The 20147-nt window shown below is 44.1% G+C and overlaps 1 protein-coding gene across 1 annotated transcript in view; it reads left to right on the forward strand.

Moving 5' to 3' along the window:
- The window catches only part of USH2A (usherin), a 654133-nt gene extending 634315 nt beyond the window's left edge, over window positions 1-19818 (forward strand). Inside the window, exons 66-71 of the mRNA XM_075997053.1 lie at window positions 335-543; window positions 7476-7652; window positions 9010-9093; window positions 12425-12669; window positions 16273-16503; window positions 18674-19818. Of these exons, the coding sequence (XP_075853168.1) occupies window positions 335-543; window positions 7476-7652; window positions 9010-9093; window positions 12425-12669; window positions 16273-16503; window positions 18674-18763 (1036 nt within the window). The 3' untranslated portion in view covers window positions 18764-19818. The remainder of the gene's footprint in view (window positions 1-334; window positions 544-7475; window positions 7653-9009; window positions 9094-12424; window positions 12670-16272; window positions 16504-18673) is intronic.
- The last annotated feature ends 329 nt before the right edge of the window (window positions 19819-20147 follow it).

Consider the following 20147-nt stretch of genomic DNA (forward strand, 5'->3'; position numbering starts at 1 on the left):
TAATCTAAACAGAGAAGAGCAATTTATCACTTACCTCTTCAAAGAGAGAAATTATCTTATCTCTACCAACAAGGATTAATAGTTGCAGAGTAAACAGTGATGTGTGTATAGATGGTGACTTTTCTTGTCATTTCTGCGGTTACAGCTACTGCTCATTTCCAACAGCATTAAATAAAGTGTTCCTGTTTAGCGGTTCCCTGCAAATGGAAATTTTAAAGAGCTTGTAGTTTGTTGGAAACAAAATGTCTTCTCATGAGATAGATCCAGTTTTTAAAGAGAGAGTTAAACCAATGCCATTGCTCGTCTTCACTCTGCGTATCCATTCTCATTTTAGCTACGAACTCCAACTCCATGCGCCTTGTGCTCCTGAGTCAGCCCTGCCCTGTACTCCCAGCCAAGCAGAGACAAGGTACACGGGGCCAGGGCAGACAGCCAGCCTTGGGGGCCTCCAGCCTTTCACCACCTACAAGCTCAGAGTGGTGGCTCACAACGAGGTGGGCAGCACAGCTTCCGAATGGATCAGCTTCACCACCCACAGAGAATGTGAGTACAAGAGGTTGCTGCGATAAGAGGTAGGAGGGTAGTCAGGAGAGCCATAGGGGAAACCACTTTTTTAAAAAGGATCAAGTTGAGTGTCCAGTTACATTGAATGCTACGGAAACATCAATGAAGATGACTACTAGAGAGCAATGCCTTCTGGATTTAATAATATGGAAGTCAAGGGCCAAATTTAGGAAGATTTTTCATGTAGCAGTGGGGTAAAAATCAATTCAGAGGAAGAATAAACAATGAATAGGAAGAAAGAAAACGAGCGAGCACCGTAGACCATTTTTAAAAGAAATGTTGCTACTCATTTTTCTTTTGTAAATGACATGGCACAATCCCTAGTATTTCTAGAAAGCATTGAGGCATGGTTCTATGAGAAAAAGCCACGGAGCAATCGAGCACAGAGAAGGGCGATCAACTAATTAATTGGGGGCTTCCCTGCGTTTCTATAAAATACAGTCATGCATCGCTTAATGCTGAGGCATCCTCAGAAATGCTTCATTAGGTCTTGCGAACATCATAGAGTGCACTTACACAAACCTAGATGGGGTAGCCCACTGCATACCTATGGCTCCTAGGCTACAGACCTGCACAGCATGGTACTGTACCGAATACCGTAGGCAGCTGTAACACAGTGGCAAGGGTTTGTGCACTGAAACACATCTAAACATAGAAAAGTTACAGTAAAAATACAGTATAGAAAGTAAAAGGTGGAACACCTGTATGGGGCAGCTTCGTTATAATCTTATGAGACCACTGTCGTATATGGGGTTTTGTTGACCAAAATGTCCATTATGAGATGCACGACTATAACAGCTCTTCATATTTTATAAAGTATATACTTCCATTGTTTAAAAGTAGCAACACAAAACATATTAAGAATAAAATACATATGTATCAGAACCAGGTACATACCGTGTTTCCCTGAAAATAAGACAGGGTCTTATATTTGTTTTTCCTCAAGAAGACACCCTAGGGCTTATTTTCAGGGGATGTGTTATCTTTTTTAAGTATGGTACAACAATCTACATTTATTCAAACATAGTTAAGTCGTCATCTTCTGGAACATCATCATAACTCTCCAAACCCTGAATTCCATCCTGAATTTCTTGCGACTCCATTTCCTTTAGAACTATTGGCCTCGATCTCTGTCGAGCAATAGAGCTCTCATGGGGCAGGTGAAAAGGGCTGCTCGTCTTCTTTACCACTCCATGACGAATGCATGGGTTGTGCAGATACACTGCGTAGCCACACCCAGCACTAAGTCTTATTTTGGGGGTAGGGCTTATATTGCACAAATGCTTAGAAATCCTGCTAGGGCTTATTTTATAGGTAGGTCTTATTTTCAGGGAAACACAGTAATTTGTGGGGCCCAATAGAAAATGAAAATATGGGCCCTTTGTTTGAAACTTATTAAGAATTCCAAGACAGCAACAGCAGAGCATCAGACTAAGCCCAGGACTCTTCTACATGAGGAGCCTGTGCAGGTGCAGAGCTCACACATCCAGGAAGCCAGTCCTGCTTACAATCCTCCCGCCCGAGACAACACCTACTTATATTTTGGCATAATCAATTCCTTTCATCTCTTTTTCAATGCATACATTTTACTATATGGCTGAGATCATACCATTATTAAAATTTCACAGTCTGCTTTTTATACTTGACACTATTTAATTGGTATTTCCCACAGCATTAAAAAAAAAAAAAAGAAAGAAAGAAAACCTCTTTGGTCACCGAATTTAATGGCTATGTAATATTTCATATATAAATTGGTTTGGTAGGCATTTCAGTCGTTTAGGATATTTCCCTTCAGTAAATGTGATGAGAAAAATCACTGTGAACAAATCTTTGTTTGAATATCTGATTATCTTCTTTTTCTTTTTTTTTTTTTTTTTTTGAGACAGAGTCTTACTCTGTTGCCCAGGCTAGAGTAAGTGCCGTGGCATCAGCCTAGCTCACAGCAACCTCAAACTCCTGGGCTCAAGCAATCCTCCTGCCTCAGCCTCCCAAGTAGCTGGGACTACAGGCATGGGCCACCATGCCCGGCTAATTTTTTTCTATGTATATATTAGTTGGCCAATTAATTTCCTTCTATTTATAGTAGAGACGGGTCTCTCGCTGTTGCTCAGGCTGGTTTTGCACTCCTGACCTCGAGCAATCCGCCCACCTCGGCCTCCCAGAGTGCTAGGATTATAGGCGTGAGCCACTGCCCCCAGCCTAAGTGTCTGATTATCTTCCTAAATTATCTTTTGACAAATAGAATTTACCGCATCACATATTTTAATACATTGAGGCTTTGGATACTTGATTCATGTTTGCTTTCCAGAAAGATTATATCAGATTATGATCTTCCCTAAAATACTCTGTCTGGCATTGAGTATGAAAGTAATTTGAAAAGTGAGAATTATGCATTCATTAAAGACCAACGTTTCACACGAGGACCTTAATGTGTCTGAGCAACAACACAGCAGGATGTTAGTGTTAGGTCACATTTAGAGAGGACTTTTTGCTCCTGGCACTGTATGAGCATTTTACAAATAGTCTTACAACAAACCTGTGAAATAAATACTGTCGCGATCCCAATGTACAGATGAGAAAACTGAGGCAGGACTGTGAACTATGCACTGTGATTCCAGGATGCCATTCACAGAGACTTTGATCTCAGCTGAGGCTCCCGGAGTCCCACAGTGACTCAATGACGTGGCCCTCAACTCAGGCCAGCCTTAAGTAGCCCGGCCAGTTCCACATCTGGTGAGTACAATTAATGCTCTGAAGTCACTGTGCTCACCTGCGCCCTCAGTACTGCTGTGCGTCCCTGGCCAGTTCACCTCCTGCTCTCTGTCGTCACGATTCCAAGCCTTCTCCACCCTCCTCAAGCCTCCCACTGTGTCTCGCCCTTTCTCCCCCCACGCCCACAACCTGGCCAAACCCCCTCACTTTATTCTCTGCTGTGCTCTTGCCTTGTAATTCCCCAGGAGAAGAGAAGGCCTCAGTGAGTCATTTGCTCCCCTTCCCACCCCAGACAGCCTACCTGCGTCTGCACTGTCTCCGTCGGCGACAGGGAGGAGGTGGCTCTGCCTCCGTCTGAAATAAATCTGCCTCCAATGCTGTCCCCACCATCCCTTTCTCCACCGATCACGGATCACGTCGTCCCTTTTCTCTCCTTCATCTTCAGTGTGTCACTCATAGACTCAAGGCTGCTTCTGTCTCTCTGATGTTAAAGCAGACAAGCTCCACGTCCCCTGCGGTGACTGCTGGGCTCTGCTCTCCCTCACAGCAAAGCTTCTCCAAACGCTGGTCTGCACACACTCCGCCCGTTTTCTCTCTTCCCGCTTACTCTTTAACTTCCTGCCACTGGATGAAAGTCTCTTCCTACATTTGCCCTTGACCTCCGTATGAATATATCCAGGAGGCATTTTTCTTCAAGAGTCACCTTATTGACTTCACAGTAGCACTCTATGTAATAGAGCCTTCAGTCCTTTCTCAAAAGGTGGTTTCTCCTAGTTTTCATGACAAGCTTCTCCTGGTTTCCCTTTGTACCTCTTTGGGTATTCATTTTAGTCAACTTTGTTGGTTGATCTTGCACTAACCAAGTTCAAGTCTCAATCCTAAACTTTCTCTCCCTGCCTCTTCCTTCTACTCCCCATTCCTCCTATTCCCTGCCCTTCCCTCTTTCCTTTCCCCCTGCAGGTGAGTTCAGCTACTCCAGGGCCCAGGTTTGAGGCTGGTGACCCCAGTGGTCACCTCCTCCCTAAGCCCTCTGTTTTGAAACCTAAACCCCCTACACTCAGCACCTCACAGACATCTCCCTGGGGACTTCTCATGGCCAGAAACACTGGATAAGCCCCAAAAGGGGCTTGCATCTGTCCCTTTATAGCTGCGCCTCCTTTAGTCCTCAGGTCCTCAGTTTCCATTCCCAGTACAGGGCACAATGCCTTAGGTTCCCAATAAATGTTGCTTAATGAATAAGTGAGTGCACCTGAGACTTTGCATATGTATTGTTGGCACCGTTCAATCAGCGTTCTTTGTCACCCATACTTTAATCAAAGCAAAATGTAATAATTGTTGGTGTGTGCTGATTTTACAATCTCCTTCGCAATATGATTCATAAGCCAATTTTGCTAATTTTTCCAGGTTTTGTTGTGGGCATAGGCCAGAAGGCCCGAGAACAGCTTTGTGAGGCTTGCAGGTTATAACCAATTCTCTTTTTAGTCTGAGGCTTAGCCTTTGCCTACATTTTTTTTTTCCCCTTATACTAGAAGAACAAAGTGAGCGGATTTAAGATTTCCTTCCTTTCTGTTCTTTCACGTTGGAGGAGCGGCTGAAAGCTACACTAGCACCGAAGAAGAAAATGTTCCCTTAATCTACTATTGGATCCACAGATATGGAAAAATACAAGAAATAACTGACTAGAATATGGGTTTTCAAATCCCATTTATGCTACTTTTAACTCATTACACACGGTGGGAGAAAGAAAATGTGGATCGGAGAATACAAACCGGAAGATAATTTAAAAATAGCATTTGCGGTTTTATGTAGATGTGAGCACATGCTCACTCACCAAAGCGGCTGGACAGACAGAACACCACATTCACCCCCTCAGCCTGAATTACTCCCATGAATTAGTGGAAGAGAGAGGGGAGGTGTAAATGTTTAACAGCTGGTCTTCTTGAGAGAAAAATGGCTGGATTTGAAGTGCTTGCCAATTTCCATGGTGTAAATAGCCCTACCATTACTGATGTCTAGTTTACCAACATGACAGCACTGAACGAGTTGGGAAGAGATTGGTAGTCACTTATCATTATATAATATTTCCATCATCAAGGGACATAAGTAACCTTGAGTGCATAGAAAATAGTAAAATGTAGTGAAATAATGAAAAACTTAGAGATTTTTGCGTATTACCTTTGCTTTAATATAATTTAAGTTTATATATAAAAATTAAATTTTTTTTCAGCATATTATGGGGGTACAAATGTTAAGGTTACTTATTACCCTTGCCCCCTTTCCCCCCTCGAGTCAGAGCTTCAAGCATGTCCATCCCCCAGATGGTGCCCATCGCACTCGTTATGTATGTATATACCCATCCCCCCACCTTCCTGACGCCCAATAAATGTTAGTCTTATATGGCTGAATTTAGCAACCAACTCACAAAATTCCTGAATATTTAATAATTGAGATGAGCCAGCTTCAACACACCACTGGAGAGCACCCATAAAGAAAGCACTGGTAAATTATGCTCCTTTAAATAAATGTGTACTGATTATAACAAAGCAACATGGGCTCTGGCAGCAGTAAGCAGGCCTGGGTTCAGATCCTGCGTCTCCTACCAGTTCTTGACTTTGGACAAGATGTTTGACTTCTCTGAACCTTGGTGTTCTTACCTGAAAAATCAGAACCAGTCCTTCCAGAATTGGAGGATGAAATGAGATAAAGTATGTCAAATGCTAGGAGCATAGTAGCTATTACCATTTTCTCAGTCTTCTTTGGGGAAGTTACATAAACCCATTATTCCTGATTATTTTGGTTGCTTACTCTTTTTTTTTTTTAGGAAGGTCTTCAAATCTTACAGAACAAGTAAGACTTCTATCTTTCTGTTTTCTTACTCTTTACAAACCTTTTCTCTATTTGTGCTGTTATGAAATAGGGGAAATGTGGAAATCTATTGAATTAACAAAGCCATGGACATATATAAATAATGTATTCCATTGTGATATTAGACAGGATTGGTGTTGGAGAGGCATAGAAATTTGAAGGTAGCTTGATATAATTCATTTTGGTATTTGCAGAATATTTTTTGTTATGACTCTATGAAAATGTCTTATTTTGAAAGATAAGATTCAAATGTGTCTTTACAGTTGACTCTTAAGCTTACAAAAGCATAATTATTCCTTATTTTGTTATATTTCCTAACATCAGCAACAGATGGATTTTTTAAGGAAAAAAAATTATACCTAATTTATTCCCACCACTTACTCCTTTATTTTTTTAAAAGCCAATTTAGCATATACATGGATCTTAATGCTTTTGCAAATATATTGATTATTTTGGAGAAAATGAGATCTCATGAAATAAATCTCTTCTGACTTGACAAGATGATATGCTATCCCTTCCTTTGTTTCTACAAAAATTATTCATTTAAAAGATGAGCCCAAGTTAAGGATTTTTTGTTTTGTTTTATTTTTAAGGAACTGAAAAATTAAAAGGGAATGGGCCTGTAAAATGCACACAAAGTTGCTTCTATATCTGATATAATACTTAGGAGACCTGAACTTGATTATATACTAATGTACCATGCTATTGATTGATTAGTCAGGGCAATGAATTATTATACTCGAATTGCTGTTTGCAAGGCTTTTTAACTATCTTAGAAAACAAACTAACGGTTCGAGAAAAAGCTTTAAAAATAAATGGGTGCCAAAAGGACATAATTCACCATCTAAGCAGTTTGGTTTGGAGAAAAAAATATATTAACTTCATCTAGTCCTTGGGGCTTTGTAGCGATAAATATTGATTTGATATGAAAAATGGCTATCTACTGTAGTTAATAGTGTTAAGGATACTTTACCTGTTAAAAGAGGGAAAATGCAACAAAATATGAGCTCCAGGGTTATGTCAGTGAGCAGATCCATTGTATGTTAATAGTTTTATTTATAAAACACCACTCGCCATTGATTTTTTTTTTTTTTTGGAAAGCAGGTGCAAAATTGCTGAGAAAGCATTTCTCACAGGTTCCCAATGGTTTTCTTTTCGCCCCCAATATTGGTTGTTTTGTAACACCGAGGAAAAAAATGAAGGGTTCTAGTAATGTCAGGATTTTTTTTTTTTTTTGGCTTTTGCTCCTATTTAAAGAAAAAAAAAAAAAAGCACATGCCTGCACCCCCACAAGGAAGTTGCCACTTTTAGAACACCCAACTTTCTGTCAACAGTGCCTCAGTACCGGGCCCCGTTCTCAGTGGACAGCAATCTGTCCACGGTGTGTGTGAACTGGACGGGCACCTTCCTCCTCAACGGCCGGCTGAAGGAGTACGTGCTCACCGACGGAGGACAACGCGTGTACAGTGGCTTCGACACCGTCCTCCACATCCCCAGGACGGCGGACAAAAGTGAGTTTCTGCCCCCCGTTTCCTGGCGTGGAGGGAGCTCTGTTCCCCCCGGCTTTGTGAGATGTTAAATCTGCAAGCTGACCAGCAGGTGCTCATTAAAATGTCTCGGTTGAAGTGGCCACTTCTTTAGCGGAGAAGTCACTGCGCAGAGTAAGTAAGGTTTGCAGTTACAATGCAGCGGCAGGGGGCAGCGGCCCTGCATGGGACTTGAGTGTCCCCGTGAAGGAACAAGACCAGGGGCCAGGCTGTGGTCACAAGAGAAATAGCACCTGCACGTAGTCAATGAGTATCGGAAAAATAACACACTTCTAGGGACTTCAGAGATTTTCTTGATGCAACTCCAGCCTCCAAACAGCCCTGTGAGACAATGACCGTCTCCAACTCTTAAGGACCCTATGTGAGGGGTTTCCTAACCTCCCTATTAGTCCCTGAAAGAACAACCCTTTCCCTCTAAGACCGAATTCCTTCTCCTGTTTAATTGCATGTCCTTTTTTCCTCTTTGTCTTGTTTCCAAATGGAAATGAGGAAAAGTTTTACAAGGTGCTAAGTATTTTCTGGTGATCAGTGTGCTCACAGGACCCGGAGGTATTCGGCCATTTTAAGCAATCTGGATTTTTTTTTTTTTTATACACAATGAGTTACTTAGTGGTATTTTGGTTTATTTGAAAATATGATTGATTTTGGCTACAAGGTAAACAGTGAGCTCCAGAATTGCATCTATGTTACGTATTGGAAACTTAATAACAGTTTTACAGTGATCCAGCTCCATGTTTTCATGGTTACAGTTCATGGTCACCTGGGCGGCTTGTTGGGATGGGAAGATGGCCGGCCTGATGGTTGGAAGATGCCAGTTCTTCCTGGCCAGGATGTTAACTATTTTTATGACCTCGCAAGAGTGGCTTCCCTCGAGTTCCTAGAGATTGAAAGAGGAATTTAAACCATGTGACTTCTAAGATACGCTTTGAGTTCTCCTGTTCAGTAAGAAACTCTGGGTCACTCGCTTAGTGGAAGGTACACCTGTATGTTTTAAAGGAAGGGTTTAGACCATATGCAGAACACGATATGCTTTGAGATTATCCTTTACTCCTCTGATAATTCTTTTCCTTTGTTGTATAAGCTCTAATCTTCTTTAGCTCTGTTACTTATGGAAATGCTATTATTACACTAATTATAGCTTTTTTACTTGATAATTTTTAAATTAGAAACCAGCTTGCAGATTAGGTAGAACCTCACAGCTTGCTCTGGAATTCTATTTTCAGACATCTTCATGCTATGACACATTGTTCTTCGAGAAGTATCCCCCCTCCTCGTAGGTGCTGAGGGACTTGGTCATTTATCAGTTCTTCTTTTTGTCTAGCCTTCTTTTTCCAGGTCACCTGCACGACAGATGAAGGAAGTGTCAAGACACCATTGATCCAGTATGATACCTCTGCTGGATCTGGTAAACATTTAATTCATTCATATTATATTCATTGTGGCACAAAATCGTTTTCTTCAAGAAACATACATATGTTTGTTTATACATACTTGTGCTAATCTATCAGCATAGGCTATATGGAAGAAATTTTGTTAAGTGTTGTAAGAAATGTTTTGAGAAGTCATCATGGAACTTACATTAGACAAGGAGTGAGGATATCCTCTTAGAATGCCAAATCATTGAATTATAAATGCAGAGAAGACCAGAGAGATCGGACTAAACTCCTCCCTCCTAACAACAAATCCTGTCAATAAAGAGTTGCATGATTTTATGCCCAAAAATGATTTATAGAGGCAATCAGAGGAAGGAAAGATCAGAGGATGGGAGAAATTACTTAGCCAATTGATGTTGATCATAAGGATAATGCTCTGTTTGCAGAGTCTAAAATGGTAAATTTGGAAAATTTCTGTCTTGTATCCTCCGTGAACAATTATGATTGTTAATACCAAGTAATTTAACTGAAGAGATAAAATTGTAATATTTGAGGAACATCTTTTAAATTGAGTTCTATTCATAATCTTTGAATCTAATATTTGTGATACTTTATAATTTCAAAATGCCGGTTAGAGAAATGCCAAATCTTTTCCATTAAAACAATTTGGGACTAATACCCATTTTAAATTCTAGTAATTAATGCTATATCAAATTTGCAGGCATACATAGGATTTTTAAAAAAAATAATTATGCCCCCAATTTCTGAAATGCAGGTAAACATACATATTATTACAAAAGATAGTTTCAATCTGTAAGCTATTATTGTATGTTTACAAGTCTGGATGCCATATAAAATTTCTTACAATGCCTAACACAGTTCCTCCTGCATAGTTTATCTCATTATACTTAACAGCAGTGGTGGGATAGGACAGACCTCATTTGGTATTCTTATAGAAATTCCCGATGCTTCTGCAGGTGGGTGAGTGGGAGGCTGAGGGACAGGGGAATTTATCCAGGATTGCTCTGCAAGGTTGTGGCTGAGATGAGAACTTGAATGTGGTTTTCCTATCGACCCTGGCCCAGGACTTTTTCTTTAGCAATGGTTCTCCAGTTTAGGGGTGTGTAAGAGTCACCTCGTTGTGCTTGTTTACTGTAGGTTCCCAGGCCCCTGGCAGAGATTCAAAATCAGGGGGGCCCAGGAATCTGCTCTTTAAATAAGTCCCGCCCAGTAATTCTGACGCAAGGGCCCAGGGCCTCAGGTGGAGTAACACCACAAAACCAAGGTGGTTCTACCTTCTAAAGCAAATCTAGTCTGGTCCCCCTGGTTGATGGAAGTATGTTATTCCCGGAGGCAGAGAGGGATTTGCTCTTCCCCTGGCTGTGGTGGGTCGGGTTTTTCTGTGGATCTGAGGCCCAGCCACGGGAGCTCCATCCTCTGCTGGGGAACCTCCCACGTGACGCACAGGTGGAGTCCGTTAAAGTGAAAGGGTACTTTGAAAAGAAAACAACGGACAGGATAAAGAGACACCCTCCTGATTTCAAGCTGTTCATAAAAGAGGAGAAACCTCCAGGTGGCTCCTGAATACAAATTGAGGTTTGCATCGCGTGTCTGGAGGCCGGGCTCTGGGAAAGAACTCTGAGCACTGTGCAACGTTATGGCAGATTCCAAGATGTGCTGCTCAACTAATATCCGTAGTCAGTTCTAATTTTTATGATGTAGCTTTTAAAATGCTCTCGTTCCCTTGCCTGAAGGCAGCCTCTAAGCAGGAAAGTGGCAGAGACCTCATTTTCCTCTGACTGTTCTGAGGGCTATTTCCCTTTTGGGGCTTCCCTCGGGCAGGCAGCCCTCCGTTCCCCTGCATGCTCCCAAGTAAGGGGCCCACTGGGCCCATCAGATCAGTTTCCGCGGTTACAGCCAGAGTTATCTTCTCTCTCTGCCTCACACTGAGGAAATAGCTCATTCAGTGTATAACCAACATTTGTTTGTGATCGCACCACACACATTGGTTCCTCACTAGAGGAATTTCATCCTGCTGGAGCTTGATCAGAGCTTTGACTCCCTCCAACCCTTCATTTTAGAGGCTGGGATGCAAAGGCCAGAGAGTCAAATTTTTAATCACAGAGCTGATCAGAAGCAGAGTTAGGGTTGGCAAAGTAGCATGCCTCCTCTCGTGGAGTTCAAAGTTTAGTTTTAGTCACCTTCTCTCCCTCCCTTTAATATTTTCACCCCAATTCTGAACTCTTCCCCCTTATTAAATCTTTTTCTGAGAATGTGAGGGTGAAGCACCAGGCAGGCCCACGAAGTCCTTGAGGTGCTGAAAAGGGGAAGTGGGTCCAGGGAGTGGGTAGGCATTTGCAGCTGTGTCTGTCCTTGCCAGCTCCATGCTGGCCGGTGGGCGGCTGTACTGGATCTCCGGGCTTCTGCACCAGCCTCAGCAAGCACTGGGTGGGAGCTGAGGCTTCCTCCTGCTGAGCTTCCCAGCAGGATTCCTCTGCCTAAGCTGTCCTGCAGTGATTGCTGCCACCATGCCTCCCATCGCCCCCACCCATTCCAGCTGTCCCCACATCCACAAGGCTCCATAAGCCCACCCAACCTCCACCCCTGTACAGCCCTAAGCAGAGGGCCTGGCACGGGGTAAATGTTTATTAAACGGGAGCTACTTTGACGGGCCCCTTGTGCAGAGACTCACATCAACTGAACTCTCAACACGAGAACAGAGAGCAAGAGGAAGCAGTCCCACCGCGTAAAGATTTCTTTCTGTGGGAAGCTCTCCCAGTGCATTGGAGTGATGGTTCGCAGAGCTTCTGCTATTTGACAGAGAAGCCAGGGGCTAAGCAATGTAAAGGTGGCATGGTAGCAAACACAGGCTGTTAACATCATGATGGAAAATGGAATCTAATATCTCAAAATCCACTTTGCACAAAACTTCAGGAATGGGGCTGTCGCGTGAGGCGAGGGTACCTCGTATCTCTGCAACAGTGAGTTTGTGAGTCTGAGGCAACAGCAGTAAGGACCCCTGTCCCTCACAAGAGCCCGCTGCTCAAGGAGGGACTTGGCTCCCAAGCTATGAAAGCGGCAACCCTCAAGGTTACGTTGGTAATCCCTTTGAAAACTTGCTCCCGTCTTTCCAGGGGTTTGCCACGGCTGAGCAGCCTCGCCAGGCGTGCCAGCAAGGTCTCTCGGAGGCTGAAAACCCACCCACACACTGAACAATCGCCCCAGCCTGCCCACAGGTGCAAACAACCACCACGAGACAGACCGCTGTCGACTTATCTCTAATTTACCATCAAATTACACAGCCAGAGAGCACAAATTTGCCTCTGAATTGACATTTCCCTTTTTGTCCGCTGGGTTTTGCAGGCTTGGTGCTAACAACTCCTGGAGAAAAGAAGGGATCGGGGAGCAAAAGCCCAGAGTTCTACAACGAGCTGTGGTTTATAGTGTTGATGGCGATGCTAGGCTTGGTCCTGCTGGCCATTTTTCTGTCCCTGATACTACAAAGGAAGATCCACAAGGAACCATTCATCAGAGAGAGACCTCCCTTGGTGCCTCTTCAGAAGAGGATGTCTCCACTGAGCGTCTACCCACCCGGGGAAAACCATACGGTATGTGTACAGGAGCAGCCCCCTTCCCTGTCCCCGGGCCAGGTTGCCTGTTTTCCTTTAGAGGGAGATGTTTCCACGGCCAGAGTAACGAGGAACTAGATGGCAGCTGTGTTTCAGCACGTGTGCGGCCGCAGGGAGGCTAACTAACCCTAGAACACCTTTCTCAACTTGGGCTATGAGCTAGAATCACCTGGGAAGCCAGCCCTAAAACTACCAGCGACTGGACTTCGTCCCAGAAATTCGGATTTCACTGGTCGTGGGTGGAGCCTGAGGACTGGTAATCTTTTCTTCACCCCGCAGGTGACTTCATGCATAACCAGGCATGAGTATTCCTGCCCTATAGCTGTAGGTCAGGGCGTGGCGGAGGAGCCATGTTATATTGGAATCACCTGGGGAACTCAAACAGGTTCTATTGCTGAGTGATTTGGAGGAACTGAAAATAAAAGGGGGTAGGCGGGTGGGAAGGGGCTGAAGTTCTAGTGGTGCCTGGTCTGGCTCCTGGCCCTGACGCTCCATGCCACTGAGGACGGAGGACTTCTCAGAGCTCCGGTCCACGCGCTTCCAAGATGGGGCAAAGGTCTTGCAGGTGAGGCCCCACTAAGTGGCGGTGCGGGACGGTCACTGTGCAGAGCTGGACGGAGTGAAAGGTGGCTGGATTCAGGGGTGCACCCTGGCGTGGGCTGTGTCTGCCCTGAGCGGGAAAGGCTGAGTTTTCTACTCCTCACCAGGCACATTTGTCTTCCGGTTTGCACAAAGGTGCTGTGTGAGCTAGTGGCCACCCTGGGCGGCACCAAACCAAGCACAGAAACCTGGTCAAACTGCTTAAGTGTCGACATCCTAAAAACAGAAACGGGCGAACAGCAGCAGCATCTGCCTTCCGGACCTCCTCGTTTTTCCAGGACACAGGGATGGATGAGCAGTGGTTAAGGCCCCGACAAAGCTGGGCCAGACCCGGGTGGCAGAGGTGTTGGGGCAGAAGGGGCACGGTGGGCCTCTGACCCCCGCGGTTTGTGGTCACTGCAGGAAGCAGCAATGGAGCCCCGGCGGGGCAGTGGCGGGGCAGAGACGGCAGCGCCCTGCGCAGCCTGGGCCTTGGCTCTCTCTCTCATTCATCCACGCCAGTCCTCACTCAGCTCTCAGAGCCCCCTTTCCTCCCCCCCTTTCCTCCCCCCCTTTCCTCCCCCCCTTTCCTCCCCCCCTTTCCTCCCCCCCTTTCCTCCCCCCCTTTCCTCCCCCCCTTTCCTCCCCCCCTTTCCTCCCCCCCTTTCCTCCCCCCCTTTCCTCCCCCCAGGGAGGGGGGGGGAGGGTCATCGCTGCTGCTCCCTGCGGGCTAACAGTCTTCTCACTTCCCCCAGGTCTCTGCGCACGTGTCCCCTCCCACTCTATTCTCTCTGTAAAATTCCTGGCGCCTTAACTCACTTTTGTCCTTTTCCATAGCACTTATCACCACATGACACAGAATCTCACACGTCTGAGTTCTCAGACTGTACACTTCCGCGGTCAGGGCTCCTGGGGGCCACTTCCCGCGTGGCGTGTGACGCGCACAGGCAGGTGCTCGCTGGGTGAATGCGCGCTGAGTGGCCCGTGCGCGCCGCGGGCCGCGTGCTCCTGCTCAGCGAATAGTCATTAGGAGACTCTCATTGCAGAGCAGGTGCTCCAAATCTTCCCTTTTGAAGGAAAGCTTCCTCTGAGGAGGCCGTGTTCTTAGACAAAGGATGCACCAAGGCCCCAGGGAAGCCGGGGGAGGGTGAAGAAGGCAGGAAAGAGCTGCTCAGCCCCAGGGATGAGCTAAATCCACGCTGGGGCCTGTGGGGCGCAGGTGGAAAGCGGAGGGAAGTGCCTGAGCCCTGCTGGGTAGATCTACTCTGTAACTGACCCACCTACCCGGTGGTGGCCAGAACTCATTTCGGGGATTGATTCTCTCTCCTTACAGGCAGGCCCCTCTGCGTCAGAATCCTCCATGGAGGAGAGAGACTGCCTTCATTACTTGGTTCACAAGAAACACTTGACATCATTCCTGTGGGGGTGTTATGTTATAACATATGGCTATAACCCATTGCCACCGCGAGGAGAAAATTATCGAAGGCTAGCCAAATTAAAGGGAGTACAATTCGCATTAGTAGAGCAAAATGAAGAGCCATCGTTGGTGACCATGGGCTCCTCAGTTACTTAGAGTCAAGGGGAAGAATCTGAACCAAAACCAAGCTGGGTTCACCTACTCAGTTTCCCAGATTGCCTTTGTGTTTACCAGGGTAGATGAATGAGATGCGCCCCTGCAGCCCCCACACCCCCTCCCCGTCACCTGACGAGCTCTGGTTTCAGGGCTGCAGTAACCCTCCTGCAAGCACCCCTGCCCTTGAACAGGTAGGTAGGTGTCTTTTGAACATCAGGTCCCACCTGGCAAAGGATTTTAGGCTGCACTCTGAACAGAGAAACGGGCAGAGGTGCTGGGGAATGAGAGAGCTTTTTGTGTTTCATTAACATTTTTCAAAGTTGCTATAGTATATGGTCCTGCTAAGTTCAAGTGCAGGTTTTACCTGGAATTGACTTGTCTGAAGACTTCTTTCATTCTCTAATACTAAACAAATGCCAGTGGTATTCACCTTAGACATTCGTCAACTAACTTCCACTCACCAGGGGGTTTTAATCACAAAACTCTATTACAGATACACATATGTATATCATTAAAGTGTGGGTATGATTGTGTTGTAGTTGGAGAAATGCAAAGAATGTATTTAAACATGTTCCCAACACGGACTGATGCCCCCATTTGTTCTCAGTTTGACTCTGTGGCTGATATATCTGATGTGTCAAGCAATGTCACCCTAAAAAGTTACACCATGCACTTTGAGGTACCTCTGTGTGCTGCATGAATGCATGATCTTTAGCATGGTGTGTGGACTTTGCAGTGAAGCGCAGGGACATTTCATTGATTTGACCCGCTAAGTCAGAACCCTCAGATGTGTAGAGCAGCTAGGTCTTATCATGATACATCCTAGGTCCTATTCATGGAGTGACTTTGTCTTTCTGACGTTAATGTTTAATATGAGGCCTGATTCAACTTAGAGGCCGGAATCCTATGACAAGGAGAACAACATGGCATGAGAAAAGGGAGAGGGAGGAGTCTGTTTCCCTACACAAATTCAGGACTTTTAACGTGAAATACAAACTGCCCGCTTAGTGGGCAGCCGTGAGGGAACACCGTCAGCTTTGCTCTGGGGAAGGGGTGCTCTCAAGAGGGAGGCTCTGCGCTGGCAGGCATGGATTACCTTGTTAACACCCCTCCATCCTCCTCGCCTCACCGCCTTGCGAATCGGCAAGCCCTTGCTTGCCCCACGGGGAGCGACAGCCCAAGTGCCAGGGCATGAGCTCTCTAGGTGCTAAGAACACTGGCCATCTCGCATGAGTAACTAGCGGATTGTCTCATCCTCGCCAGGAAGCCAAGGGCCACGGTGCTGTAAGGTGATCACAACCACTAAGTTCGGTAGGAGGGTCTAGAGACAGTTGTTCCCTTCATTGACAACATGTGAGACACTGTTCTCTATCAGATTTCAAGCCCATTTTCTTTACGTGGGAATTACCAACAACTACTACCTTTTCCAGGGATTAGCCGATACCAAAATTCCCCGGACTGGGACGCCTGTGAGTATTCGGAGCATTCAAAGCAACCGGAGCGTGTCTGTGCTGCGAATCCCGAGTCAGAGCCAAATTAGCCGAACCTATTCCCAAGGTTCTCTCCACCGCAGTGTAAGCCAGCTCATGGACCTCCAAGACAAGAAAGTCTTGATTGACGACTCGCTCTGGGAAACCATCATGGGCCACAATAGCGGACTGGTGAGTTGGTTTCCTCATCCAGAGCCTTTGCTAAATGTTCCGGAAGAACATTGGTCAAGAGATGGCCCCAAGCTTCCTGTGCTTCACCGAATGCTGCCCACAGCACTCAGTGTCCCCTCTGAGCTCTCAGCCAATGATGTAGTAACTGACTCGTGTACCAGTGTAGTGTGATCATTTGATAAGCAGGGTAGAAATATTGCCTTGTTCTGGCACACAATAGAGGCTCAAAAAATAAACACATGAATAAGCAAAGAGACAAACAGGTCCTACATTGTTGACTTGGGGCAAAAGATAACTGAAAACATTGGAACTGGCCTAAAACAAGGCACAAACTAAAGCACCTGCTTTACTTAAAAAAGGAGGTCCATTGTCTCCTCCCTACTGGATTATTGCTAGAGGGGAAGTCTTTTCTGCCAACAGGTTAAAATGGTTCCTTTCCCCAAAGCAGAAAATCATGACAAATGAGGGTATTACTATCTATAAGCTTCATCTGTGTTAACTTCAGTCCAGTGGATACAAATAGACTTTGAAAAGTAATCCCATCATTATATACTATATTTGTTGCCAGCCCCCTAGTGGCTGAGACGACAAAAATCCTAGAATTTTTACCAACCATCAGACTTCGTTTTGCTAACGACCTAGATGCCCACCAGAGTGCCATTGGGCTAGTTGGATAATAGATAACCAGCTGAGAACTTAGCTCCTCAGTCTACTCCTCTGTGGCAAAATTATTCACCTCCGTTTCTTTCAAACACTCATCTTTCTCAAGTTCTCACTTCTCCTTCACTGAGAAGCTGACTTCCGTGAAGCTGTTCTTAACTAATGGCAAATGAGAAAGGAAGGTCCCTGGCTCCAGGTTCCCTGTCATCTTGCTTGTTCGGAATGTTGATATATAAATATACAAAATATGCATTTAAAACCATGGGTCTGCTTGATGATATAACTATTTAATTCCATGATTCCATTCCACGCCTAAAGTTTTTAAATGTCAGGACTTACTAGGTTGAAAAAAGGAATTGCTAATTGATCATTCTTGAAATTAAAAAAAAAAACACAGCAATTTCAATATGTTCAACATAAGGCGTTGAAGTTAGCTGGGCACGGTGGCGTGGGCCTGTAGTCCCAGCGACAGGGAGGTTGAGGCGGGAGGAGCCCTTGAGTCCACAAGTTCGAGGCTGCAGTGAGCTATTATCTGATCATGCCTGCACTGCGGCCTGGGTGACAGCAAGACCCTGTCTCAAAAAAAAAAAAAAATCAGTTAAAAGAAAGATAATACATTGAGGGCTTAGATAAATTATTTCACCTAATCTCTACAAACCATGGGAGGTAGATGCTATTATATCCTCAATTTTATAAAAGGTACAGAGGCCTAGAGAAATTAGTGATTTACCCAGGGACACACAGGTAGTAATCTTTTCAGGGGATTGAAATCTTAAAAACAACATCTCACCATAAAGCTCCCATTTGTAACTATTACAGTTTGATGTCAACTTTGCTTGCTTTTTACAGTACTAGTAATGGGCAGTGTGCAAAGAGATTTAATAAAACTTCTTGAAGGTCCCAATACTTGGCAAGTTCACTGTTCAATATAACATAATACACACTACCCTATTCAATACAAGAATGGGAAGCAACAGAACATAAATAGCTTGCATTCTGGCTCTTCTACTTTTTGAACTGAATCTTTAAAAACGTGTGTAAACTCTCCATTTTAAAGATGAGTAAACTGAGGCTTCGAAAAGGTTAAGATACGGCACAATATAAAACTCACATCACATACCTTCTTGGATTAGTCGATAGCAGGGATCCTCAAACTTTAAACAGGGGGCCCAGTTCACTGTCCCTCAGACTGCTGGAGGGCTGAACTATAGTTTAAAAAAAAAACTATGAACAAATTCCTATGCACACTGCACATATTTTGAAGTAAAAAAAGCAAACGGGCAGAAACGCCCACGTGTGGCCCGTAGTTTGAGGACGCCTGGTCTATGGTGTGCACGTGATGTGATCCTTTCAGTCAGGAAAATGTAAACCACACCTTACTGTGTTGAGCACAGGATGTGAAGCCTCTAATATTGAGTACTCTTTACGTTAAATCGATAGAACTGTCAACTGACAGAAAATGCCATTGATGGCGGCTATTGTTACCGATGACGACTGGCTTATTTTTCAGTACGTGGATGAAGAGGACCTGATGAATGCCATCAAGGGTTTCAGCTCAGTAACCAAAGAACACACCACATTCACCGACACCCACCTGTAAAGGGTGCAAACCTGGGAGACGCAAACCTGGAACGCAGGCCCTGCTCCCCATTCCTCCGTAGTTATCGCTGACACGTTGTAAGTGCGGAAAAGCCCTTGTTTTGTTGTTCTATAATCCTTTAAAGAAAGGATTGCTTTTGAAAAAAAGTTCCTTCCTAATTGAGATCTAAGAAATGTTATTTTTCTGGTTGTCTGAAACGAGGGGGAATACTCACATGAAAATGCTTGTTTTGCTTTGCTTATTTTGTGGAGGATGAAGCATGTAATTTCCTTTTGGCTCTATTTGGCAGTGATGCCACTGGCTACATGAATAATCGGTGGCAGTGTCAAGATGGTCTCCAGTTGTTAGAAGTAATGAGAAGTTAGTCACTGGTTTAAAAACTAAGCGATTCTACTGAGAGGATGTCACCATTTCTATCCACTATGTCCATCAGGATTGAAACAATCCCGTAAGGAATAGCTATTTCTAATGATCAGAGCTGTGAAATGAAATCCCAATTTCTGGGCATGTTAAATCAGGGAAAACAAACTTTGCACTGGGTCTACATGCTCTGCTGAAGATTCTATTTAATTACAATATTTTGGGTTAAATATTCCCCAAACCTTTTGATAGAACATCATGTAACTTATACCTATGTCTCTGTTCTTGCATTTATGCATCTTCTGAAAATCTGAGTAAACCACTTATTTAAACATTTCAAAGAGAAAATAGTGTTTCAGTAGAAACACCTCCACTTGAACCAATGTTTTTATTTCACGTATTTTACGTAGTTTTGGAAACTCAAATCGGTACTTTTCATAAAATTCTGTCCATTTATTGGATACTAGGGAATATTGACATCTTCAACCTAGCACATTTCAAATGGTAATTCCTATTCTATTTGTGAAATTTCAATAGCCTGTAAGAAATTTAAAAATGAAAAATTTTGTGCTCCTTCTAGCTTTGAAATTAACACTTACATGTAAATACAAGATTAAACATGTATATATCATATATTACCCTGTACCCAATCCCTTAATTTCAGAGGAACTATTCCTTATTTTAGCTCTAGAAACAATAAGAACAGATGATATGCAAGAGTACCAATTCCCACAGTTCAAATGTTTGTCATCTGCTCTATTTGAATTACAAAGTTATTAGTGTTAAGTCCTATCACAAGAAAAAAATTTTTCCAAGTTAACATAAAATCAAAGATACTAAAATTTGTTCTTCATGGAAAATAAGTAAAACTCTTCTTTCTTCATTCTATAAAGTCTTAATTAATTCCAGGAAGTTATTTTGGATCTGTCTGTCTTATACAAAAGTCACAACATTTTGTAAATCTAGGTCTAGAGGCAGGTGTATTTTTGCAAAGCTGTGCTGGCAAAAACTTATAAAGGATAAC

Source organism: Microcebus murinus, chromosome 23 (genome assembly GCF_040939455.1).
Source record: "Microcebus murinus isolate Inina chromosome 23, M.murinus_Inina_mat1.0, whole genome shotgun sequence".
Classification (NCBI taxonomy): domain Eukaryota; kingdom Metazoa; phylum Chordata; class Mammalia; order Primates; family Cheirogaleidae; genus Microcebus; species Microcebus murinus.